General features: G+C 34.5%; 1 protein-coding gene and 1 long non-coding RNA gene across 4 annotated transcripts; one reads left to right on the plus strand and one right to left on the minus strand.

Moving 5' to 3' along the window:
• Nucleotides 1–1,527: 1,527 nt before the first annotated feature.
• On the minus strand, nt 1,528–2,532 carry LOC118683767 (uncharacterized). The gene is made up of 2 exons (XR_004979642.2): nt 2,275–2,532; nt 1,528–2,218 (listed from the first exon to the last, which is right to left on the minus strand). It is a non-coding gene; the product is annotated as an uncharacterized lncRNA (long non-coding RNA).
• On the plus strand, nt 2,090–27,613 carry msps (msps cytoskeleton-associated protein 5). Of its 3 annotated transcripts, none has more exons than XM_036378061.2 (18): nt 2,090–2,228; nt 10,521–11,379; nt 11,449–11,559; nt 11,627–11,703; nt 13,093–13,409; nt 13,492–14,379; nt 14,443–16,100; nt 16,370–16,607; nt 16,671–17,248; nt 17,808–17,891; nt 22,025–22,453; nt 22,659–22,848; nt 22,911–23,164; nt 23,226–23,556; nt 23,619–23,795; nt 24,157–24,319; nt 24,730–25,019; nt 25,102–27,613. In XM_036378061.2, the coding sequence occupies exons 2-18, from the start codon at nt 10,802–10,804 to the stop codon at nt 25,177–25,179; spliced, it is 6,441 nt and encodes a 2,146-aa protein (XP_036233954.2). In that variant the 5' UTR covers nt 2,090–2,228; nt 10,521–10,801; the 3' UTR covers nt 25,180–27,613. The 3 variants fall into 3 exon arrangements, with proteins under 3 accessions (XP_036233954.2, XP_036233955.2, XP_036233956.2); XM_036378062.2 differs by having other exon boundaries at nt 24,757–25,019; XM_036378063.2 differs by lacking the exon at nt 17,808–17,891.
• The last annotated feature ends 382 nt before the right edge of the window (nt 27,614–27,995 follow it).

Here is a 27,995-nt window from a genome sequence, read left to right on the forward strand (position 1 = left end):
AAATAATAGGTTTACACCACAGTTTTGACCGATTTCATTCATATTCAGCGCTAAACCACGTTATGTTTATGACAACATTTAAATATCACATACATACATAGATTGGCCGACATAAACGGCTCAACGTCAGGTAGTCACACGCTCTGACCGACAAATGGGGCATAAAGTCCGCTAAAATATCGGTAATCATTCGGTGACCAATTTTACCCATTTTCTAAATTAAACTATAATATATTTGCACATATTCGCTTAGTTTTGATAGATAAGATTAAATGTTGACCGATATATACGGTATAAAGGCAAGCGGAAGTTTGAAATTCAAATATTGAGTATATGAGAGCTAGGAGTAGGTTAGGTATATGGGGTCAAGAAAAAGTTTTAATTTTGATTTGAGAGATTTCATTCATATTCAGCGCTAAACCACGTTATGACAACATTTAAATATCACATACATACATATATTGACCGACATAAACGGCTCAACGTCACGTAGTCACACACCCTGACCGACAAATGGGACATAAAGTCCGCTAGGAGTAGGTTAGGTATATGGGGTCAAGAAAAAGTCTCAATTTTAATTCATTTTTGACATGAGGATATATTCATATCAGGGAGAGACATTCTCCGAATTTTAATAATATGTCTTACATATTGACCGATACTTTCGGTATAAAGTCAGCCATAGGCATTGAGGTTCACATATTCGGTATCTGGGCATATCATAAAGACGCTTCGGCGCTTAATTTGAACACGATAAAGTGGAAGAATCAATCATATGGAAAGTAAGCGTGGTTGTGACCCGTTTCGCCCATTTTCACATCATATCATAGGAATGTCAGCATAATGTCAAGTACCGAATTTAGTTAAAATTGGTGGAGCAAGTCCTCTCCTGGGATAGACACCTAATGGTGGGCGGTGCCACGCTCATTATCCCACTTTGATATCGGCTCCTATAAAGTCCTTTCATATCATTGATTTGGTGAGTTATCGCACTTTTTGAAGTTACCCTTAACCCGTAACCCCCAATGTTGCCGTATTGCTTAAGCATCTAAACTGGAAGCGTCACAAAAGAGCCGCTATAATACGTAATTTTAATTACCAATACTAAGTAATGTTATCAGTAGATTTTTAAGAAAAACTTAATTTTAATACAGACCTTTTAACTTCAATTTTTGTATTCTTATTAAAAACATATTTTTTACATTGTAAAATGGCAATACCTATTAGATGTTCTGTAGTGCTGCCAATTTAACTTTTGTGAATTGGCATTGTCGATGGGGACATATTTGAAATAAAACTCTCTCCATTAAAAATTTGCAATACAACAAAATATAGTTAATTAAATTAATTGCCGTGATTTTCTTCCACATATCGTAAATACATTTATTTTTGCATAATTAATTTTATGCGAAAACCACAAAAAAAATACAATTTGAACACTTAATCTGAGCAACTCTGTCAACGGAGTGAGACCAAGTTTCAGTGCTCAGAATTCAAGAAATACATTTATTGAATAAAACTGAGTAATACAAGATGGACGTAATTTTGTGGTCGTCCAATTACAATTTTTACTTTATTTTTTGTTTGTGAAAACTCTCTGCATTCAATACCATACGACACAATAACAAGTAAAAGTTCTAGTAAAAAATTTATAAGTCGAAAATTTGCTTGAAACACATACAAATATCTAATAGCGTGTTTTCTTGATTGAAATTTTGCATTGCTACGCCTCTGCGGTTTTTCCAATATTGTGTACATTGGTGCGCGCGTGTGTGTCGTTGCAAAAAACGGCAGTTTTTTGTTTGGTGAAAAATCGAAGTTTGTTACGCCGCTGCATCTGCAAACATTCAACGGTCCACCTTATTTGTATTTGTAAAAATCGGGCTAACGGAAAGATTTATATTTAGTTTATCAACTGACAAACGCAGACGAATATAGTGGATTCTTCGTGTAAATATAGTGAATTTCCATTTGTAAATCCACTTATAATTTAGCAAATTGCTTACAGCTATAATAACCAAATAGTTCTTGGAGTGAAACTACTATTCAAAGTGATTAAGTGCACTCGAGGAGTGAGTTAAAGGTCAATCTGAAGCAGCTGTTTGCTGATGCACAGATTGAACTGAAAGTTTGACCGTACGCAGCAGAAAATTTATAAATCTCAGTACTTCATAAGATTTTAATTAGTAGCAGAGCTGTGTTGGCCTATATATTATTACTGTTGAACCGTAAGTTAATATTTAATATCTTGCTTATTATTTCAATATTTTTCACCTCGTGATATTATGATGAACTTTTTGTATTCAGTTCGTTCCAATTTTCTTCGACTTTGTCAATTTTTAAGATTTCGAATGAGTTTTTATTTTGTCTTCACCCAGTTGCCCAACTCCAGAGCGGCAGATGTTTACTTTTTCGAATCTGTTGTGCATAGGTAGCAGAATAGTGAATTCCCTTGCAGCGCTATTGTCGTCGCCACTCTTATAAAAAAAGAAAACAAAAACAATACCAGCATTCCGTTAATTCGAAATAAAAGGAAAATATTGGGAGAGAAAATTCATAGAGAGAAATTGTAAAATAAAGTCAGGGTTGTCTATGCCCCGGTTAAAAGTGCTGCCAAATTTACATTTGATTTAATGTACATAAACATCCTTTATAATTTAAAAATATGACAGAATAAGGATTATATATTCAGTTACGAAATTTTTTTATTTTGATTTTAGCTGGAAAAGACTAATAATCCTTTAGAAGGTATCTACAATTTCTTTAGTATTTAAATTGTGCGAATTCCAATTTAATTTAATATGAATTATTTGGGTGCCCGATTAAAGACCTTCGTTTATATGGTATATTAAGTAATTTTATATTAATATTAAGCCATCCTTATATTTCCTAATTGCTTTCTATGAGCTGAATGATTTCATTCATCAAAATAAAAATGTGAATAGATGTCTACCTAAACAGGTACACACTCGTTCACACGCCAGAAATGACTCAAAGTTTTTGTTTTTATTGCCTTACATACGTCATCTTGGGGATTATATCCATATGTATTCATGTTTATTGCCTGGGCTTTTGCTTATTAGTTGATAATTGTTTGTGTCTCTTAGTTCGTTTAGAGAGTTTTACCGAAATCGGACAGCAACAATAGCATATAGCTGTAATACAAACTGAACGATCAAATCCAAGTCCTTTTGTGGAAAACTTTTTTATTTGTCAAAGATTCTTCACGTTAATGTAAATTCTCTATCGTACATATACATATGTATGTATATATATATATGTATCTAACTGATTAGTTTAAATATGGTTTTGATTTATTCACATTGCTTATTTATTTTATTTTTTTGTGTGAATTGATAATTTATACCGCTGAATAAAATAATAAATACCAAAACAAAAAAGGAATTATTTTATTTATTTTATTGACTTTGTGAATACTTTTGTTTGTCGACGAAGAGAACAGGTGCTTTTATGTGTTAAAAACAGAGATTGTGTCTATGTTTTCACATATCCTACAAAAATGCATATATTCTGCATCATATCCACATGTAAATTTTGAGTAGATAGAGAGTATTAGGGAGAGAGAAATAAAATGCATTCTCGCATGAAATCGTGCGAAAGGTAAATGACCAGACTAACAATGCTATATTTACTGTAGACATTTCTATTTCACTGGATTTTTTTTCTAGTTAAAAAATAATTTTTAATTGCTTTTTGTACTCTCGTAACATAGTGCTGCAGAGTATAATAGTTTTGTACACCTAACGGCTGTATGGTACACCTATCCTAAAACTAATAGAAAAAGATAAACTCTAAGTATATAATATATGTATAGGTGTGTCAAAAAATAAAACGAATTATTTCTAAAAAAATTGGTTGGTTAGATACCTCTATTTGGTTTTCTATTATTTTCTTGTTATCAGATAGAAAAATTCATATCTCGCCTCTAACTACTTGAAAAAAAATTTCGTTTTGTGGATTTTGTAGGAAATTTAATGCTCTTCAAAAAAGGTCTATTACGATTTTTGTGTACCTATCCTTAAAGAGATATTAACGATTTAATGTGGACTATTTTAATGCAAATTTGTATTTTTTTTATGTTTATAATAACTCACTAAAAAAACATTTTAAATTGGAAAGCTCACAGTTTCACAAAATGAACTTTTTAATTTTTCGATTAAGTTAAGCGTTTCCAACAAAAAAAAAAAAAAACAATATTAATAATGAAATTAAGATATATAAAAATAAAGGAACCAAAAACCAGTAATTTTCTACAAAATTATGAGTTTTGCAATTTTAAATTATTTTTTCCATCAGTAACACAGTTTTATTACTTATTTCTTTTATTTAGTGTTTTTATTAGATAATTATTAACATTACAAGAATACAGTAAAAAACCAAAATTAAAAATTTCAAGAATTAGCCTCTGGTGAAGTGGGTGGGGGTTTTTCAAAAAATTGGCAAGTGACCATACCCAAGACTTCAACCCTCCTAGCAATCTGAAACCAAAAATTAAAAAAAAAATTATTAATTTAGGATCTTTAGAATATGGCTAGTTCCAGATATAGACAAGTCTATAAAGAAGACTAAACATTTCAGGTAAATTGGACTCCGAGAAAAACATGTTTAAAGTTTCGCGTATACCTATATCCCAAAAAATAATTTGAATTATATAAAATCTTGTAGACATATTCTTGAAAATCGATTTTTTTTTATTTATAGACTAAAATATCCCCTTAAGAAGAAATTAAGAAATTGTGATAAAACGTTGTAAACGTATTCTTTGGTTGGTATTGCGGAGCAAACTTCAAATTAAAATACACAAATGTAGTTTGGTGTAGGGTTTGCAGTAGTGAGGGTCACTAGTGGACTAAAACATTTTAAAAAGGTGGACTGGTGCTAAAATATGTTAAAATCGGGTCAATGCGTCCCATGCCCCCCATCTTAATATAAGGATTTTCAAAGTTCTAGTTATCTTAATACCATATATACGAGGTATGTTCAAAGGAAATGGTGAATTTTGATTTTTCACGGGCTGTGTACATACGATTATCGATAAAATGCTTTTGTTATAATCGGACACATTTGTTTATCATGTGCTTGCATTAGGAGCCAATTTCGATTATTAGTTTGTTTTTGAGTTTTGAAAAGGTTAGTCTTCGATTTGAGACTTTTGAAAGAAATGGATCAAAGAATATGTATTAAATTTTGCATTAAAATGGAATAAAGTGCTCCAAGGTAGCATTCGATGAGTCCACTTTTTCTCAAAAAAAAGTTTATAAGTGGTACAAGCGCTTTACACAGGGCCGAGAAGTTATTGATGACGATGAGCATCCTGGAGGTGCGATCACGTCAACAAGCAAAAAAAACATCGAAACAGTGAAAAAAATTATTCTCGAATCTCGTCGATCAATGCTTATTTGTGATTTTTTTTGACCAAAAATAAAGCCGTAATCATGCCTCAACCACCAGATTTGGCTCCCTGCGAGTTTTTCCTATTCCCAAAACTAAAGAAACCGAGAAGCGCATTTCAGAAGTGCTTCGAAGATTAGAAAAAGCGTTGGCATAAGCGTAGTATATGCGAGGGGTATTACTTTGAAGAGAACAAAATAGATATTGATGAATAAATAAGTATTTTCATAAAAATTCAAAATTCACCATTTCCTTTGAACACACTTCGTACTAATCAATATGTAAGTTATCTTAAGAGAGCATCTTATTCTGGTAATAAAATGTATTGACGGCAAAGGTGGCGAAAATCGGGTTTGGATTTAGTTTATATCACATTTCTCATTTCAGTAAATTAGGTTGTGTTTAATATTAATACTTCTGACGCAAAGAAAGTAATTAAACAAAGTGTATGCCAAATCTGCTTGTAATCCCTTGACGGTTTCGTCGCATAATTAATATTGAATTAGCACTCAAAATTTTTTCAAATAAAGTTTTGTCAACCCGTGAAAATATTTCCCATCCAAATTGAGATTATAAAATTTTCTGTTACACCCGAAGTTAGCCCTTCCGTAATTGTTTCCATGTTTTCGTTTACTGCCGTTGTTGTCGTAGTGATGGAAGTGGTTTTAAACAAAAATTGATAAAACTGTATACAATATTATTAACTATGTATGAATGTTTGTGCAAACATTTATGCATACAATGCTCAGTTTAGATTGGAATTCTATGTCTATGAAAAATCGATTTGAATTAAGCATTTTGGACGCTCGTGACAAAGCGGAAATCCATCAAAGTTTACAAAACGAGAATTATTTGCTATTTTACTAATTTGCTGCTTGACATTTTATGACTGTTAGGTAGCAATGACGTGTCATCCGATGACCAAGCCAATACACCTACGCCGTGTCATTATTCTAGCTTTACAAAAATCACTTCCGCTCACTCTACTGTTGCAATATAAATCAATTTCGAAGCAAACAACTGCACACACGTACCCTTGTATCGTGCTGGGCTAAACAGTTTGAGTGCCCACATAAGGTAGGTACGCCGTTCCCCATACTCTTTACAGACACACATACGTGGTATGTTATGAGTAAAAATAAAACTGTTAGTTGGAATATTGAACCCCATGGAGGAGTAGTCGTGGTTCTAGTGGTTTATTTGTCTATCTGCTTGTCTGTTGACGTGTTTGTCGGGTGTGGTGTGGGTGTTGCTTCGAAACGGGACCTTTGGCACAAAATTACAATTATTTGTTTTGCTTTGCTTTGTAATTTCACTACATCAGTGCTCACATTTTTTGATGCACTCTTGTGATTAAAAACATGTTCCCTCCCTACACGTTTCATTTCCTTCCAACGTTTGTTCGCATGCCAAAACCGCAAAAGACCACAGTATTTCATGCGACAATCAATGACCATTATGAAGCCAGTAAACTTTCATAACAATGCAGAATTAGAGTAAACCGATTGTCAACGACATTTTTTTACTGTTTTCCTACATAGTTAATTACACTATGTACCCATATACAAGTATATTGGTTTTTCTTTTATATCTATTGTTGACTACTGTATGGCATCTTTGTGTATTGGAAAGAAATTCTCGGTAGCAGATTTTGTTTTATGGATTTTCAATATGTAGAATTTCTGTACGTCAGCTTTACTTGTATTCTTCTTCAGTACACTTACAGTTTCTATATGTGAGTATTACGAATTCAAAATTTCGAGATGTCGAAACCGCAGTCAAGCCAATAATGTTTTATGGTGCATATGTTTGGTGGAGGGCGGTCGAAAAAGCAGCCGTGGACATTGCCGGTAGGTTTGTTGTCGCACGTTAGTTGGCAAAATTGTATAGAGAATGATCAGGTGGAAATAATCCAGGCACTTTATCTTCCATTGTCCAGCCTTTACAAGACTGAGACTCAAACAAATCGGTAGACTTACATTAGCCGTCTCAACAGATTTGTAATGGGCTCAAAGCGCTTTGACGATTTGTAAGAGTCTTAAGATTCAGTATTTGGGATTTTTTAGGTACCACAATAGACCGGCGTTATAGTAGCTTTACAAGTGAGGTTCCTCTTAGGATCGACACCTTAATCTAACCTTAAGTAACTCGCCCTAATATGTTTATAATAGAGGAATTTTGTTATTTGACGCGATATCTTCAAAAATTAGGCACTGATTATTGTCCAAAGCGAGGATACGATCTTCGAAAAAATATTCTATCTTATTTAGATTGGACCAGTATAGATAGCATATATGTATGTAGCTTTCATACAAACTGACCGCTCAAAATCAAGTTCCTGTATGGAATCATGTATTCGTGCAGGGCGCAACCGAATTTAACGTTTTTTTCTTGTTTACTGTTCTACTTGCAATAAATATTTTATATGTGTATTAATAATTAAGTTTCTTATCGTTTAAATGCATATATATGTAAACTTTTTATGCTTATATGCAAAGTAAAAGCAAGATAAAAATAGTGTCCGCATCGCCATATTTACATTTAGCAATTGTAGCAAAGCTGCTGGGCCTCCGAAAAGGCGAGTGTCGCCTTCCACCAATATTTTGCTGCTTTTGGTGTGTTATGAAAACATAAACAATGCAAAAACCAGAAATGTTAAGAAACTTAAAGTTTCTTGAATAAGCGCTCTGCAGTTTTATAGTTTGGTTTTATAGAAACCTATAAATGATTTATTACGCATGCTGTCTAAAGTTGATTGAGACATTGCTGTAGCAGTAAGCGTTATAATATGTGACATAAAGACGGCTTGGCAAAAAATGTCTATTCTCAAAATGAATTAGAAGATTAAACTTGCTTTGCTAGAATAATTTTTTATATAAAATTAAATCACAGGTACTCAAAAGAAAAAATTCATTTAAATACCATAAAAATTTGCACCAGCCGATACTTAGAACCTTTCGAGTGTTCCTGTAATATGCCAAACCAATTTTAAAATTAGATTTTCGCTTCTTTCTTTTTTTTTTTTTACCTGTACAGCAACTGCTACTTTATTGTATATTTTAACATTATTTAAGAAAAAAAAGGTGTTGTTTTTATTAAATACTTGTCCCTTTACTTCTCGCCACTTGTTTGTTTATTGCAACACGCAAGTGTGCTTGCAACACAAAAATTCAGCTCCATAAAATACGACACATTCTTGTTTAGTTAAAACTATTTTAAAAGCGATTTCAGTGAACTGTTACACCGGTGCGCTATTTATGTTTTCTTAGCGCTTGTAAAGTCTCAGTATGCCGATTTCTCATTTTGATATTTTAGTTATTTTTACGACACTGCATTCAAATTGAATTAAATTTGGATTCTTGGCACTCGCAACTTCAGTAACATGCTCACAGCCTTAGATACACATTTATGGTGTGCACTGTGCAGGCACCTTGCAGGGAAATGCAAACGACTTTGCTTGTAAATTTTATGATTCAAAACTGGAGCAATTTAATTATTGTGTAAGATGAGTTGCGTTTTTTTTTATTACAACGTATTAACTCCCAGCTTCTATTTAGAGTATTGGAGTAATATATATATTTTCTACTAGTCTCGAATGTTAGTGTTACTCGGAGTTGAACCAGTTTCGAACTAGCGCTCGTCTCTGTAGGGTGCGTTTGAGAATGTATCTGCACTTCTGCTCCATTTAGACTTTGCGGATCTATTTTTTTTTTTTGTGTATTTTTTCTGTTTTTAGCCGATGCTATGGTTATATCTCTTTTATGTATGCATATGTGTGCTGTTGCAATTGCATTTGCCCAGATATTTGAAGTTAATGAGGCGCCATCGTTCTACAATTTCTTGAAATGCTTTTAAAAAGCCTGTGAGCAGCGTAAATACATAGAATTTCTGCAAAAACCGACATGCCTATATATGCACATATAAACAAATAGTAACGTTCTTTGACGCTGCATAATGGAAAAAATATTAGCATATGATAGTACGACTGACGCTTGGATGTAGTTAAAATAAGAAAAAAAAACGTTAAAATCGGCTGCACCGTAGCTATAACACCTTTCACATGTGCACTTCTTACAGCATGAAAGGGTATAAAATGTCTATCGGTCAGTTTGTATGGCAGCTATAGTGGTCTAATCTGAACAATATGTTCGAAGATGGTAGCTTTGCCTTGGATAATAATCTCTGTGAGATTTCGTGTAGTTATCTTGTCAAATAAAATACTTTTGCTTACAACGACTTGATTTTGATAGAACTGTTTGTTTGATTGCTATATGCTATAGTGGTGCCATAACGGTGGTGCCGACAAGTAAGCAGCTTCTTGCGGAGAAAAGTATGTGCGCAAAATTTTTGATTGATATCTCAATATCAGCGACGAGTTCGCGTTTCCAACTTGGCGTTACAAACTTCGTGGCAAATTTAATATTTATATTTCAACTAGAATTTCTTTAGATTCTCAAAAAGTTTATTTTATATATATTTCTACTAAAATTATTCATTCAATATATAATATATCATATGTGTATATGTATGTTACCAACCATAACTATTTATATACATGCACTCATGTTTATTTAATATTGTATATTATATCATCAAATACCGCTTTTGGCAGCCGCTGCATTTACTTAATATAATGCTTCCTTCATCTTCTACACATTTGCAATTTTCAATTTTCAATTCGTCTATTTTATGCCCGTAACTCCGCTGAACCATGAAGGTAATCAATTTCCCAGCGAGGCAGGCTGTTTGGCCGGTCGCAATAACGCCCAAATTTGACAGACAACCAACTTAAATAGGAAATACAATGATTCGTGCTAAGATTGGCACATACTCATGTCGTACGGTGCACTAAAAGGCAAGACAGCTATCATGCTTCATTGATTTACAAGTCTTTAGTTTGGTTTACATTTTTCCACACTTATTTTCTCATGCCTTCTTATTGGGCACTCGACAACTACTCGTTTAATTGAAATTCAACTAGTAAAAAGCACACAGTTTCATTTTGGTTTTTCTATTTCCAATTCACAATTTTCAATGTACTTCAATTGATTTTTGATTTTTCCATTTAGCAGATTTCTACTAATTTACTGCTCTCATTCGCATTTCAGACGTTGCAACCGAAGCTACAGCAACACTCAAGCAAAGCCAGTAACAGCGCAACAGAAGCCTATACACCAACAAAACAAGATTAAGTCACATATCTACTACGCCAACGAAATTCAAAAGAAAAACAGCATAACTTATAGCTTACCGCTGCAGTGGAGCTATATCGAGCATTGTGCATATCCTTTTATCATTTGTCACATACCTACATACCTACAAATACAATCTCACACTTTCATAGCTCATAGTTCGTAAATCAAATTATTTACATTGAATAAATACCAACATGACTGAGGATACAGAATACAAGAAATTACCTGTGGACGAACGTTGCGTGCACAAATTATGGAAGGCGCGCGTGGATGGTTATGAGGAAGCAGCGAAAATTTTTCGTGAAATTGACGATGAGAAATCGCCGGAATGGATGAAATTTTTGAGTCTTATTAAGAAGATGGTCGTCGATTCAAATGTGGTCGCACAGGAAAAAGGTCTCGAAGCGGCGTTAATATTTGTGGAGAATTGCGGTCAAGCCGGTAAAACGGTGGGCGATGTTATGGCCGGCATTGTGCAGAAATGCATTGCCGCACCGAAAGCCAAAACCAAAGATTTGGCTGTGCAAGTGACGCTCATGTATATTGAGATCGAAAAGCACGAGGCTGTTATTGAGGAACTCGTAAAGGGTATGGAACATAAAAATCCAAAAATTGTTGCCGCCTGTGTTTCGGCCACAACATTAGCACTGCGCGATTTCGGCAACAAAGTCGTAAGCGTAAAGCCGTTAATTAAAAAACTAGCACCGCTAATGAGCGATCGTGACAAAACCGTGCGCGACGAGGGCAAACAATTGGCCATCGAAATATATCGGTAAGTGTGGCAAAGTCGCATACGTTTAATTTTGATTTTTGCATTTAACCACAATTTGAAAATTTTCAGCTGGATTGGCGCCGCAATGAAACCACAAATCACCACATTGCCGCAGGTCACGCTTAAGGAGCTCGAAGATGAATTCGACAAACTAAAGGGCGAAAAGGCTGAACCGTTAAGGTATTATAACATGTGCAGCTATTCATTTTTGTTGTTATGTATTTTATTTGTATTTATTTTCTTACAGATATTTGAAGTCACAACAGGAGAAACAACAGCAAATTTCTGCTGCTGCTGCCGCAGAGCAGGAGGAAGGAGGAGATGGTAAATATTAATATTTTGATTCGAAATGTAGTTTATACTTCTATTCCCACACGATACCGTTGTACAAAGAGAATTCTTCACATGATACTACTCAAATGTCACCTGACACACATATACAACTATCTTACACACTATCCCACGTATAAACATAGCTCCATTGAAACGCCATTCCAGAAATGCTATAGCAAATGATTTTGAGTGCTCTCTAATTCTTCCAAAAAAAAAATAATAACTTTCGAATGGATATTTCTGTGTATACCATATATACATGATCAGATGATGAACTGAGTCGATTTAGTCATCTTTGTCCGTCTGCCGACTGTATATACGCGAACGAGCCACTCAGTCTTTGGGATATCGATTTCAAATTTTGCAATCATTATTTTTTCTTCAAAAAGCTGCTCATTTATCGGAGCCGCCGATATCGGACAATCAAATGGATGCCCTTGTATCGCAAACTTACTACTTATTTAACGAGATATCTTCATGAAATTTGGCACGGATTTTTATCCAAGACAATGGTACAATCTCTGAACACATTGCTTAGATCGGAGCATTATAGCATATAGCTGCCATACAAATTTATTGAGTAAAATGCAGTCCTTGTATTAAAAAATTTTGGTTTTGGCGACATATCTTCACGGAATTTTGCACGGATTAGTGTTCAAGGCAAAGGTACAATCTTCGAAGAAATCACGCGAACAATTTTTTTTATACACTTTTATGCTATAAGAAATGCTCATATGAAGGGTATTATTGCTTCGATGCCGCCGAAGTTAACGTTTTTTCAAATAAAGGATTTTAATGATATACTGGAATTTCAAAAACTACGCATATAGCCATAGTTGAATAACTGGCGTAAATTGTTGATATATCTTGCCTACTCAATAACTAAAAATAGTTTGTAAATGCCCCTACAATTTTTGAGGTAATTAGTTTTTAGAGTGTAACATACCAAAAATATAGTAATTAATGAAAAATCATCTCTTTCTGGATCATTAACACTCTATTCGCATATACACGAAATATGTGTACGATTTCCCATAAAAAATTCTTCAGTCTTTATATTCTTCCGCTTTTCGCGCACCCACCCAAATGAGCTCAGCATTAAAAAAAATATTGAGCAAAGCGATTTAGAAAATTCGATTCGATTGTTTTTGTTTTGATATTCGTATGCGATAAATATGCACTGCTTTTAATGCTTTTGAATTGTTTTAATTGTCACTTTGTCACGCCACATTGGGTATGGCGGCAATTTCGTATACTAAACAAAATCATACATTTGTATAATTCTTATGTGCTCCAGACACACCCGTCAAAACCGTCATTTTCACACCTTTATAATACAATAGTTTGTCAACTTTTGTTGTTTTGGTTTTATTTATGAAGATGAAGATGGTGAGGGTGAAGAATGCATTGATCCAATGGAGCTCATCGATCCCGCTGATATACTCTCGAAGATGCCTAAAGATTTCTATGAAAAGTTGGAGGAGAAGAAATGGACGTTGCGTAAGGAGTCATTAGAAACGCTCGAAAAACTTTTAACCGAGAATCCGAAATTGGAGAGTGGCGAGTACGGAGTGCTGGTAAACACACTCAAAAAGGTTATCACAAAGGATAGCAATGTTGTTTTGGTGGCAATGGCCGGCAAGAGCTTAGCGATGTTAGCCAATGGGTTGGGCAAACGTTTCGGTACTTATGCTATGGTAAGTTATATGATTTAAGATATGTGTATGATATTGAAGACCATTTGAATATCAATAATATTCGTGCCATTCTGTTCCTTAGGCATGCGTTCCGTCGCTCTTGGAGAAGTTCAAAGAGAAAAAAGCCAACGTTGTTGCCGCACTACGTGAATCCATGGATGCAATCTATCCCTCTACGAATCTAGAAGCGATGCAAGAATGCATTGTAGAATCGTTGGGCAACAAAAATCCTAGCGTTAAATCTGAAACGGCGTTCTTCCTAGCGCGCGCAATTGCACGCACGCAACCAACGGCAATCAATAAAAAACTACTAAAATTACTTGTGACCACACTGATTAAGACACTAAATGAACCTGATCCCACAGTACGTGACGCCTCAGCCGAAGCTTTGGGCACACTTCTTAAGCTGGTGGGTGAGAAGTCCGTTGGACCTTTCTTAGTAGAGGTAGATGCGTTAAAGATGGCCAAAATCAAGGAATGTCAGGAAAAGGCTGAAATTAAAGTGAAAGTGGTAGGCGTCAAAAAGGAGCGCCCAGCTACTGCGCCAGCATCGAAAACTTCAGTGGCAGCCGCTTCGTCAGCTGGTAATGTGGCTTCGGGTGCATCATCGCGTAGCGGCTCTACCGAACCGAAACCAGTGTCACGTCCTGCCACCGCAGGCAATAAAAAACCAGTAACCAAACGCGCTGCGGTGGGTGGCGCTGCAGGCGGTGGCGCACCGCTCGCCAAATCTGCCAGCAGCGTTAAAGTGCTGACCACTGAGCGTGAAATGTCACTAGAGGAGGTTCAAGCTAAAGCTGAGGAATTGTTAACGGCCGATGTGCTAGCGGGTTTGATTGACACGAACTGGAAGAACCGTTTGGCAGCGTGCGAAAATCTATTGCAAACGATTGGCGATTTTGACAATAAGCAATCGGGCGTATCACAGGTACTTGTGCGTACGATTAGCGCACGCAAGCCGGGCTTGAAGGTAATATTGAAAATTTGAAATCATTCTTTCTACAATTAATAATATTGCCTAATTGCCTTGCAGGAGATGAACTTCCAAGTGTTAAAGCATAAACTCGACATCATACGCATTGTGGCCGAAACTTATCCGCTAACAACAACCACAAGCGATTTGGTTGTTAATGAAGTGACGGAGAAATTGGCTGACATTAAAAACGGCACTACCGCGGCTGATGTGTTGACCGCTTTTGCTGAAGCTACCAAACTGGAGCATATAGTTGGACGTGTGCTCACCTTCGCCTTCGAACAGAAATCACCGAAAGTGCAGTCAGAAGCCTTGAATTGGGTGAACAAAGCCATACTGGAGTTTGGTTTTCAAATACAACCCAAGTTGCTGCTGGATGATGTGCGTAAGGCGGTGCAAAGCACAAATCCTACAGTACGTAGCGCCGCTATCAGTCTACTTGGCACAATGTCCATGTACATGGGTAGTACTCTAATGATGTTTTTCGAAAGTGAGAAACCTGCATTGAAGTCACAAATACAAACAGAGATGGATAAGAATGCAGGCGAAAAGCCACCAAAACCGATGCGAGGCGTTAAGAAGGCAGCTGCCAGCGCTGGTGCCGGTGATGCGGACGATGACGCAGGCGATGATGATGAGCCGCAAGAGCAAATTAATTTGGCTGATATGTTGCCACGCATTGATATTGCACCGCAAATCACGGAGACGCTGCTGAAAGAGATGTCCGACAAGGACTGGAAGACACGCAATGAAGGTCTCAATAAACTACAAACTATTATAAGTGAAGCTAAATTGATTAAACCAACAATTGGTGATTTAGCGCCAGCACTGGCGTTACGCCTGGTCGACTCAAATGCAAAAATCGCACAAACCGCCATGTCCATCTGTGAACAGCTCGCTATTGCGATGGGTTCGAGCTGTAAGAGCCATGTGCGCACACTTTTCCCCGGTTTCTTGCATGCACTCGGCGATAATAAGGCCGCTGTACGCGCGGCCGCTTTGAATTGTATCAATAGTTTTGGCGAAAAAGGTGGCTACAAAGAATTCTTCGAAAGTGAAATGATTGCCGATGCGCTGAAAACCGGCTCACCGGCTCTTAAATCTGAACTATGGGGTTGGCTAGCCGAGCGCTTGCCACAAATGCCGCCCAAATCTATACCGAAAGAGGAATTAACCTCGATGGTGCCGCATTTGTATGCGCACATCTGTGATCGCAATGTCGATGTGCGCAAGAATGCCAACGAGGCGGTATTGGGCATAATGATACATTTGGGTTTCGAAAATATGGTAAAAGCGTTGGATAAGCAGAAACCCGCATCTAAGAAGGATATACAAGCGGCATTAGATAAAGCGCGTCCAAATTTGCCGATGAAACCGTTACCTAAGGGCAAACAACAGGCACCCATTGAAGAGCCAGCAAAGAAGACAGTACGCGGCGGTGGCGCACAGAGAAACGCTGCTGCCAAGGGTGTCGCTGCGGGTGCGGCAGACAAGGCTGGCGGTTCATCGCGTAAAAAAGACGAAGACGTTGACACGTCACCACTACTGGCGGTAAATAATTCTAAAAATCAACGTTTGATTGACGAGCAGAAAATGCGGGTATTGAAGTGGACTTTCACAACGCCTCGGGAGGAATTTATCGAGTTGCTGCGCGAGCAAATGACAACGGCCAATGTTAACAAAGGACTAATGGCCAACATGTTCCACGACGACTTTAGGTGAGTGACCAAGCAACACGTGACGAAGTTTTTGAATCAATAAAATTTATAGATAACGGAAATGAGATATTAATTTGCTATACATATAATTTCAAAACTTATATTGAGCTTATATTTATAGACAAATATATTATATAAAAGTCGTGTCTTTTTTAATACAATCACTTTCCTTAGCATTTAATACGAAGTTTACTGTGGCATTGAATGTTTTTATTTCATTAATTCGGTGTGTCAATAATATATTTTTAACCATAAATTCGTTTATTCAGGTACCATTTGAAAGTGATCGAGGCTTTGAACGAAGATTTGCCCAACAACAGCAAAGCATTAGTCTGTAATCTGGATTTAATATTGAAATGGCTTTCACTGCGTTTTTACGATACGAATCCTTCAGTTTTGCTGAAGGGCCTCGAGTATCTTAATCAAGTTTTCCAGACATTGGTTGAAATGGAGTATATACTGGCAGAGAATGAGGGCAGCGCTTTCATACCACATTTGCTCTTAAAGGTAAACATTATTTTTTTAATCTTAATTTTATTTTTTAGAACTTTTAAATATCATATTCTATAGCTCGGCGATCCCAAAGACGCTGTACGTGTTGGTGTACGCTCCCTGTTACGCCAAATCTTGCTCGTCTATCCTTATACAAAAGTATTTGCCTACGTTATGGATGGCCTCAAGTCTAAGAATGCGCGACAACGTACCGAATGTTTAGATGAGCTCGGCTATTTGATTGAGAACTATGGGCTAACGGTGTGCCAGCCATCGCAACAGGTGGCATTGAAAGAGATTGCACGGCACATTTCCGATCGTGATAATTCGGTGCGTAATGCAGCATTGAATTCAGTTGTACAGGCATATTTCTTAGCTGGCGAAAAGGTATACAAGCTGATTGGACAACTAAATGAAAAAGACCTGTCCATGTTGGATGAACGCATAAAACGCGCCAAAAAGACGCGCAAGCCCACAACAGTTGCAGCAGATACGACGACAGCGGTGGTAGTCGGCGGTGCAGGCGGCGTAGGTGGTGGTGCCAAAACGGGCGCACACGTGGTGCAGCAGGATAGCATTGAAATCGATGAGCCGTCAACGAATGGCGTTTACGAAGAGCTACCGCCACCCGACGAGCAGCCAATGCCGGCAGCAAGGTGAGTGCTGTGGCTATGAAGTGTATGTGGCTATGATAGTGAACTTAACGTAAAAAGTTAAAAACAAATTAATTAACGAACATGCAAATTTTGTGTGTTTGGGTATGTAGTCTTACATGTAAATGGTAGATTGGCTAACATTAATGTCTGAACAATGCAGACGCAGTCAAAATTGATGCCTCGGCATTGTTCGTTACTAATTGTTTTAAATTTTGTACTAAATTCTACTTGAAACTACGATATTGTTCTCGAAACGTTTGCATATAATTTTATATTTGAACAATTAAATGCTTATATGTATTACTACAAAATCATTGTACTAAAAACAAAATTGTTTACTAAATTATATATTTCTCTTAATAATTGTAGTGCAGATCTTCTTCCTCGTTTTGCTAAACCCCATATGTTTTTTGTACATTTTTAATTTCTTCACATATTATTGCTCTGCTGCTCTCTAACGTAACTGAGAAAACAAAACAAGCAAACTAAGAAGAAAAAAAAAACGAAAGCATAACAATAACAATAACAAGAATTAATATTTTAATTTTCACCTTCTTAGTGTGCAATTGCAAACGAATGCGTATGAAGCAAATGCCAGTACGGATGAAAAAGACAAGCGCGCCACTTCGCTCATAAGACAAGCGTAATTTCCCTTTTTAACATTTCTACTTTTATTATTTATTGTTTTAGCTATTTTTATTTTAAGTTGCGTTTTTATTCCTATCCGCTGCTTATTACTTTCTTTGTATTTTCATACTAAAATTTTTAGGCGTGACATTCACTTAAATTTCGTATTGGAATTTTATGCAAATTAACCGTCACACATTACACTAACAAAATTTTTTTGCGTGTATTTGAATGTTGCGTGTATCACATTTTATATAAGTACTTCGTCAGTATTTATTTTTAATTAAAAGAAATAAAATATATTTTAAACTATATGTTATATGTATATATACTTTTTTTTAATTTTATATATTTTCATAAATTTTAATGTAAAATTAGTCAATGTAACTACTGCTGTTTACTCCAAAATTGCAGTTTTATTTATTCACATCTCTTAAAAATAACTTGAGAAACATATTTTCTAAAAAAAAGTATAAAAAATGTAAAAACCGTAAGATTTAAGATTTCAAAGCTTTAATACTTCAATTCGGTCACTTAGCAGAGTTTGTTGTTATGTGCAAAACTAAATATATATTTATTATATAGTTTATTTAATTAATTTTAATGAATAAACTTAAAAATATAATAATTTTAACAATAATATATATTTTAATATTTCTTGGAACAAAAATATTTGAGTTTTGATAAAAAATTTTTAATGCCAACACTGATTTACAATTACGACTTTTTGTATTAGTTTAAGCACTTTACTAATCGACTAAATTAAAAGATGAATTGCTTTGAGTGCTGAACTCGAGTTCGAGAAACGTTGTCAGCAGCACTTAACAACTTTTTTCATTATCTAAAAATACAATAAAATAATTGTTTTCGCAATGAATAACAGCTAAAAGTGTTTTTAAAGCTTCAAATTGTATATTTTTCGTCTTTTCCTTGTGACCACAGTTATATTTTATTATAAAAAACAAGCAGTGCAGCAGTTATAATATAATCTCAAAATATGTTTTTTCTGTGAAATGTTAAATTTGTGAAACAAAATAAAATATATTCGAGTTGTGCAGTTTTTAGAGTAGTAAGTTATAACTATTTAAGCTGTCATGGCTTATGTTCAGCTTATCTTAATGATTATAAAACTCTACCGTTACTTCCAATATAGAGTTAGAGTTATCGTCGTTATTGTTGTGTATACAAATGCTTTTGTATGCAACTCGAAAAATTCGTTTTTGGATTGAAAAACTGGGCTTTTTATTTTAGCATTTTGCAAATTTTATAAAGTTAAGCATATTTTTTGATAATTATATACGAAAATATGCTTTAATTGTTCTTATATGTGTGCAATTTGGACTCTTTAGCATTATTTATTGTTGCTCTTACACATTATTTTATTAGATTTTTTGTTTTTAATTTAGTTTATTTAATTTTTGTCTGTTTTTTCTGCTCTTTTATTTATTTATTTTTAATATTTTTCTTTTTTTTTAAATTTTGTATATTATTATTCTTTTTATTTTTTTTATATATATATTTTTAAATATTTTTTATTTATTTATTTTTATACTCTCGCAACCTGTTGCTACAGAGTATAATAGTTTTGTTCACCTAACGGTTGTTTGTATCACCTAAAACTAATCGAGTTAGATATAGGGTTATATATATATAAATGATCAAGATGAAGAGACGAGTTGAAATCCGGGTGACTGTCTGTCCGTCCGTCCGTCTGTCCGTCCGTCCGTGCAAGCTCTAACTTGAGTAAAAATTGAGATATCTTTATGAAACTTGGTAGACATGTTTCTTGGTACCGTGAGACGGTTGGTATTGCAGATGGGCGTAATCGGACCACTGCCACGCCCACAAAACGCCATTAATCAAAAACAAATAACTTGCCATAACTAAGCTCCGCAATAAGATACAAGACAGTTGGTACACAGGATCACATTAGGGAGGGGCATCTGCAGTTAGAACTTTTTTTAAAAAGTGGGCGTGGTCCCGCCTCTAATAGGTTTAATGTGCATATCTCCTAAACCGCTAATGCTATAACAACAAAATTCACTAGAAGCAAATGTTTTTAGCACTTCTATTGACGGTGTGAAAATAGTTGAAATCGGGTGGCAACTCCGCCCACTCCCCATATAACGGTACTGTTAAAAACTACTAAAAGCGCGATAAATCAAGCACTAAACACGCCAGAGACATTAAATTTTATCTCTGAGATGGTATAAATTGGCTTTATAGGAACCGCGTTCCAAATTAGACAGTGGGCGTGGCACAGCCCACTTTTAGGTGAAAACCCATATCTTGAGATCTGCTCAACCGATTTCAACCAAATTCGGTGCATAACGTTCTTTTCATGTTTCTATGTCATAGTGCGAAAATGGGCGAAATCGGACTACAACCACGCTTACTTCCCATGTAACACCATTTTCAATTCCATCTGATTCTTTCACTTTCCACTATGCAAATCAGGTAACAATGATTATATCGGGGTAAAACTTTGCGTAAATAATGCAATTAAAGTATGCCACCTTGCGGCCAAAAATTGTCTAAATCGAACCAAAACTGTTCAAACCCCTAAGTACTAAATATATGGACCCCAGTGCCTATAGTTGACCTTCTACCGAAAATATCAGTCAATCCACAAAGAAATCTCAAACGAGTATACCATTTGACTTTGCGAGAGTATAAAATGTTCGGTTACATCCGAACTTAGCCCTTCCTTACTTGTTTGTAATATTTTGTATATATATTTTTTTTTATTATTTATTTATTGTTTTAAATTTATTTTTTATTTATAGTTTTTTTTTTTAAGTTTTTTCTCTTTATTTTTGTTTTTGTTTTCTTTATTTTTTTCTTATAATTTAATTTTGATCATTATATTATTTTATTTTTTGTTTCATTTTTTATATTTATTATTATTTATATCCTCTACAATACACGAATTTATTAAATATGTTTCGCTTAATTATAATTTAGTCCCACTTTGTTTATATATATTGTTATATCTTTTAAAGCTTATGTAATTAGTAATTCTTTATGTTATATTTTTCTAATATTAAATAACTTTTTGGTTTTCCCATTTTTATTTTTTTATATTTTTTGCTTATATTATTTGTTGTTTTATTTTTTTATCTTTTGCTTTATCATTGATCACATATTTTGTATTCACTTTCATTGTTTGTTGCTGTAATCGTTGCCCGCTTGTATTTTTTTGGCGGCATTCACGTTTTCGTTTGTTCCGCTTGCATTAGACTCATCAGATATATACTAAAAACAAAAACACAAATCATAATAACAAATCCTTGACACTAAAAAAAATACTGATGTTTGAGGGAAATATTGAAATATTTTTCAAAAGTGGTTTCATGTTTTCATTTTACAAGTAAAAGGTAATATAAATTCTCAAACGCATAAGAAAACATAATGATAACAATGAAAAGGTTAAATTTAGGCTTTTCTAAATAATAATATTTTTGGCAATAATCCGATAATATATTATACGTAAATAAAAATAATAACTTTTGCTAGATGTTAATTTGTCTGGTTAAGATTTATTAACACTAAGGAATACAAAAATAAAATTACACAACTTTTAACTGAATTCTAGAAATCTATAAACAGTTAAAAAGTTTACAGCAAAAAATAGTCGGAACAAAAAAAAATTTTTTTTTTAGATATTTTTTGTTTTTTAGAATTTTCATAAGTTCTGTTGAGTTTTGCTAATATTTTGTTATTTTAGATTAATTTAAAGCCTGCTTTGATTTTACAGATTTTCGAAAATACTAAAAAAATAAAAAAAAGTGCTAAACAATCATATAACTATTTAAATTTATATCTCTATATATTTTTTTTATATATCATCAACCATACATTTTTGGAAGTGTCATACTACTTTCGAAAACGATTTCGATATCCACATTAAATCACAATTCCACATGTAAATATACATTTACATACATATGCAAGTGCATACACAATCAGCGCGCGTCTATATACGCCCCCCCCAGCTTCGTTCTTTTGTCCGTCCAATGCATTACACCCAACAAAAATTGCATTTGCTAGTATTTAACGCACTTAGTCTGTAGAACATATAAAATATTAAACAATTAACTGTTATTCGCTTTTGTCTTTTGTTTAACTCTTCGTCAACAACGCCTGTAGGACATTCGATCAGCCCGCATCAACCCAGTATCAATATCAACCGGCCAAAACGAATGGTCCCTTTGGTTTGGATCCCGAAGTAATAGCTGAAATTGAAAAAGGTTGGGTACGTGTCGATCAAATGCAGCTGGTGGTGCTGCCACAAGTTGATGTGTCACTACTGCATGAGCCCATCAAAGTAATACCGACACGTGACAATGTCAAATATCCGGAGGAAAAATTCCAGCAATTAATTTCGCGTTCGCATTATATGCAACAGGGTGTGCACAATACACCGCCGCCAACGTCAGCGACTGCAGCTGGTGGTAGTTGTGCATCGCCGTACATGAGCCCTCAACAACATATTCACCACCTACAGCAGCTGAATGCAACTGGTTATGGTGGCGGTGGGCTCGGTTGTAGCAGTAGTGGCAGTTTGCATCCAACCAAGTAAGTGTGTTTTGCTTGGGAGGGAGATGGTAACTGATGTTTAGTTTCAATTTTGTATACCTTCAATAATATTTATTTTAAATATTTTTATACTTTTGTAACATGTTGTTTTTTAAGTAAAAAGTTAATTATTTTTGTTTTTATTATATAAAAATGTTTAAATATATATTTTAAAATTTATTGTTTATTTAACCAATTTTTGCAGCCTAGTTGATGTCCTCCCCAAGCACGATCCTCAACTAATCAAATTGATCAAGTCAATAAGCAGCGTGGATACCTTGAAAGCGCGCGCTGCTATTAGCGAACTTGCCGAGATCATCGACTCACCAGAAAAGCAGGCCGTACTCCGCGACTATGAGGAAATTTTCATACAAAATGTGTTGGCACAATTCAAGGTATGCCCCATATTACATAGCTCATATTCCATAACCTAAACGTTTCTTTTTTTTTCATAAAGAATCTTTCACAGGTGCCGATCACCGAGTCGTTGGTTGTATATCAACCGCTACTATCCATACTCTACTCGTTTTTCCACTCAAAGACCTTGGGTAAAACGCTGAGTGTTGCCTGCATCAAGAATTTAATGTCAGCACTGCTAAATCTCATGGCCGATCAGAAGCTGAATACTGGCGATGATGGTCAATATAATAAGGTTATCAACGGTATTTGTTTGAAGGTGTTGGATAAAGCGAACTTTACGAATTTAAACTGGTATGTGAAACCGTTATTTGCATTGGAAAGTTTATCATTACTTTCTTCTTATAATTTCCAGCGCGTTAATACGTCTGCTGCGCGAAACCTGTCCGGTAGCTGGCTTGCCTAAATTCACCGATCTGCTGATGAAATGTATTTGGCGTAATGTGAAAATGTTGCCGGAACGCACCAATGAACTGAACTACGATGCCGTCATATTGGAGGTGCACGAATTTATGTTGGCCTTACCGAGCAGCTGGTGGCAAACTCGTCCATCCGACACGCCCTTGCGCACGGTCAAGACGATCATTCACAATATGGCCAAAGTGAAAGGCAATGCCATATTGAATCATCTCAATCAGATACCAACACACTCAGAGCTACATACCTATTTGATAAAAATATTAAAGGTGCGTTACGCTGAACAAATTAACAAAGAATTGCTTTTTTTGAATTTTATGTTTTCTTTTAGAATTTAGCTAAGGAGGGTCACATACCGAGCGCCTCACCACAACGCTCAGCCTCGGCTAAGGATATGCATGGCAAACGCATCTCGAATCAAACGCACGAGACAATGTCACAGATATTCAAATTAATCTCAGATAAGGAAACAAAGCAGCAAGGACTGCTAAAACTCTACGAGTTTAAGGTGGGTTATAGAGCTTAAACATATATTGTAGCTTATTTGTATAAGTAGATAACTAATGTGCTAATTGAATAATTTTAATGAATGGGTCGGTAAAAAACTCAGTTTTAAAACATTATTAGAATGCTGTCAACATTTTGGAAAATTTGTATTATAAATATCCCTCGCAGCTGTATTTCTGTTAGCAATCTGAAAAGCGTATCAGCCAACAGTTTGCATCTAACATAAAACGTTTTGCCATATCTTATTAGTCACGTTGTGTCTTTTATGAAGAATTCTGTTTTGTTTTTGAAGGTTCTTGAGAAAATACCCGAAAAAATATTTTGAATTTTTTGATATTAATTTTAGTTTATTTCTTTACCAGGTACAAAATTCCGAAATCGATTTGACAACGTTCCTCAAAGGCGCCAGCCCCAGCTTCCAGAAGTACATTGAAGATGGCTTGGCCGATATCGAACGCGCTGTAGCACAGTCCGGCGGTGCGGGCGACGGCTTACAGCGTGCACAAAATGGTGATAATCGCGTAGGTGAGTAAAAAGCTTAAGCATATGAGAATATTAGATATTAATAGAGCTGAATGAAAAAAAGTAAACAATGGCGTTTGGGCCACTATTTTGGCCTACTATTATCAGTTTAAAATTTGCATTTCTTCTATAATTTCACTTTGTACTAATGTCCTTTAACTTTTATTATCTTAAAATAAAGCAACAAAAATTAAAAAGCACCTTCGGTTGTTTAAATTATCGACTAAAATGACACATAACTAATAAAATTGGTTTACATAACACCTTTATTTTATTGCATATGCCACATACACCACCACGAAAAAAAAAATATACATAAAAAACTTATTTTCCAACAACTACCACATACGCCACAACACCACTTCCACCACCAATTGTACATTCCACGCTACCAATTGTGTTGATTTGCGCAGCCTCATCACGTTATTCTTATCTGACAGATGCCAATTTCCAATACCAAACAACAACGGCGAGCGGTTTGGGCAACAGTAGTGGTGGCAGCGCGGGCGGTGCCAAGACAGCCGATCCAGACTTTTGGATGGATCGCTTGAATCATCTCATCTCGAAGGCGAATCTCGGTCGCAACGGGGACGGCATAAGCGGCACGCACACAATGCTCGTGGACAATAAAGTGGCCGATGAGAATCTCAATTTGAACTCGATGAATGCGCAGCAAAAGATGTCATCGCTCATACGAAGAGATGTGAGTTTGCGTGAATTTTCTGCTTAACATTTTCACTGGAAAAAAATCTAAAATTTTTTTAACCATTTGTTTACGTTTATAGAAGCCTGAATTATCGCCGAATCGCCTGCAACACCTACAAGCTAAATTGGCGGCGTTTAAGAAGGAGAATCACGCATAGATTGTCGCATAAATGTGAAGCTTATCTGCAGGTATACGTGGGCTTTCAACGACGGCTTAGTGAACGACGTCGCACCGACTTGATTGGCAAATGTGATGGATGAAACAACTAACTTAATTTTGATAAAGGTGAAAATATATACTAAAAATTAATATAAAAAAACAACAAGCTTGTTAGTATGTGGCGCCGAAAAAAAGTCAAAACCAAACGCCGAAAGTAGTAGGCAAAGCATTGCATATGTAAAACTTAAAAACTGAAAAAAAGCGCTAAAACATATTTAAATGAGGTGAAGAAACCAGCAACTCACCACAAGCGTGGCAACAACATATATACAAAAACAAAAACAAAAAATGCAGTTATAAGTTACATTTTCATAATATTATATTAAGCAAGGGACAAGAGACACTACAGGCAAACGTTTATATATACCTAACATAATCGTAAAAGAGTTTAGTTACAAGGCCTGAATTACAATAAAAAGTAGCAGCAAGAAACGATAAAAACACGCAAGCAAGACAGATGAAGAAAAATCCAATATGGCTGCAATAAAAGTACTAATAATTATATACTACTATTAAATCATTACCATTAATTACAACAAATACAACACATACACACACAAATACACTCATACATACCTACATCAACACGCACTCACACAAACACGTGGTATTTATGCTAAATATAAATTTTACTATATATTCTTAAATTATTACCAAAACTGATATATAAAACAAAAACAAAAACCAATGAAGTTGAAACTGCAAAATAAAATGAAATTTAAATCGATTAATATAAATATATACAAACATACCAATAAAAAGAATGTAATTATACATGTGGATCGGCATTGTGTATAATGTTAGTAAAGCAAATGTAAAGAAATTGAAATCAAAAGTAAAGAAAAAAGCCTGTAACGAAATTGAAAAGCATGCATTTGCTGTATGTGAACTCCCCCTAATGACTGCGGTTTTCCTTAAATTCTAGAATTTAAATAAATAAGTTATTCCCATGGTGTTACAAGGCAAAGAAGTGTTGTTGCAAGATTGAATGTATTTGAAACAATACAACAACAAATGAAGGCAGTTATTGTTTTAAGCAGCTTAGTTGACGTGTGTTAAGAATATGAAAATAATTTCAATATTTTGCTTCATTACTTCATTACTGTAATTATTTTATTTTGCTATTCCCGGAACCCCAAATCGAACGTAGTAAAATAAAAAGCTATGGGCTTTAATTTAAATAGGCACTATGCGTCGTGCAAAGCTAGATTTTGATTGCAATTAAAGAGTTGAAATGAAATATAAACCATTGAAACAAACAATGATACGCGAGATGAAAAAGGCAATTTGTGAAGAGTTTCAAAAATAATATCGGGAATGAAATCGTATACCATCCATATTGTTTCGAAATTGTTTTTTCATGCGTGCAACAATGGTACTTGTCTCCCTAGCTTATTCACGTCAAACTTGTTAAAAACCAATAAAATCCTACTTCTGAAAAAAATGCTTAGGCGAAAGCAATCTCACAATAATTTTTGTAGATACAAATTTTTCATTAAGTATAAATATAAAATATATACATATATACTCTTTCGGCTTAATAACTAGTGTTGAAACATTATTTTCCAAAAAAAAAAAAAGTAAGAAGAAAAATGGAAACACAAAACTTTTGTTAGTTCCTCCAGCAAGTTGACTTTCTGCACTATAACATTGAAGGTTATAGCAGTATAAATAAATTACCTTAAGATATCTTACGAAGGGCGTTAAAAAGAAATGGAAATATAAATTTTATTACGTTTCAATATACATATATTTTTTTAAGTATTCTCTCAAATTATTTACTTTTTTATTGCTTTATTTTATTATTTTCATTGAATATTTTTTTCTTTACTAAAAAAAATCATACTGCAATTTATAGGTGTTTGTTATGCTTTTAAATAACTGTTAAAAAGCAAGCGAACCTTCAATTTACGCCTAAACTAGAGGGTAAGCAAAATTGAGCATACTCATAACTCCAAGAAAGCCAATCTAAAATAACTCCTATAAACAAAAATTATTAAAAACTAAATTATTGGAAAAGACTTATCAGTAGTCAACCTGCATAAGCGTTACTATAACTAGTATTATAATTTTATATAGCATTTCTCCGCTTAAATCTTCAACAAATTTTATATAATAACTATTCATCTAGTGCTTATTTTTCGAAAAAGTCGTTTTTCAAGCTATTTTTGCTTGAATGCATAGTTAGCAATTTTTGTTGTAAATATGTTATAGCCACAACAGTCATCTCTAATTAACGCTCCGTTCTCTTTTACATCGTTTTACTCTAATTTTAAGTAATACTTTGTTGAAAATTACTTTCTGTACACTAAAAGGCTGCAATTTCTGCAGAAAATTACAATAAAATGAAAAACCTATTTCTAATACACGTACATACATACATAATTATTAGATATCTTTAATTGTTAAACTTATAAGCTACTAAGTTTCTATTTTAATATACACATTTTCATGTTACGTTAACGTTTAATTTATTAATGATAAACACATTAAAAATATTTAAATATTTATAACAGAAAATATATCAAAAATAATCGTTTATGTTAAAATACACAAACAAAAGAAATATACATCTACACATAAATAACACGTTAATATAATAAAATGAAGCGCTTAGTTGCCTTCAATTAATGTTACTAAACTATCTTTGATTTATTTTTCATTATCCTCAATTTTGTTTCGTATTAAGTACGCGTTTTCTTGCTGCGCCGCAAAAAGAAAAAAAATGTATACCTAAAACGAAGGTCGCAGCTA

The sequence above is a fragment of the Bactrocera oleae genome, chromosome 2 (genome assembly GCF_042242935.1).
Source record: "Bactrocera oleae isolate idBacOlea1 chromosome 2, idBacOlea1, whole genome shotgun sequence".
In the NCBI taxonomy this organism is placed as follows: Eukaryota; Metazoa; Arthropoda; class Insecta; order Diptera; family Tephritidae; genus Bactrocera; species Bactrocera oleae.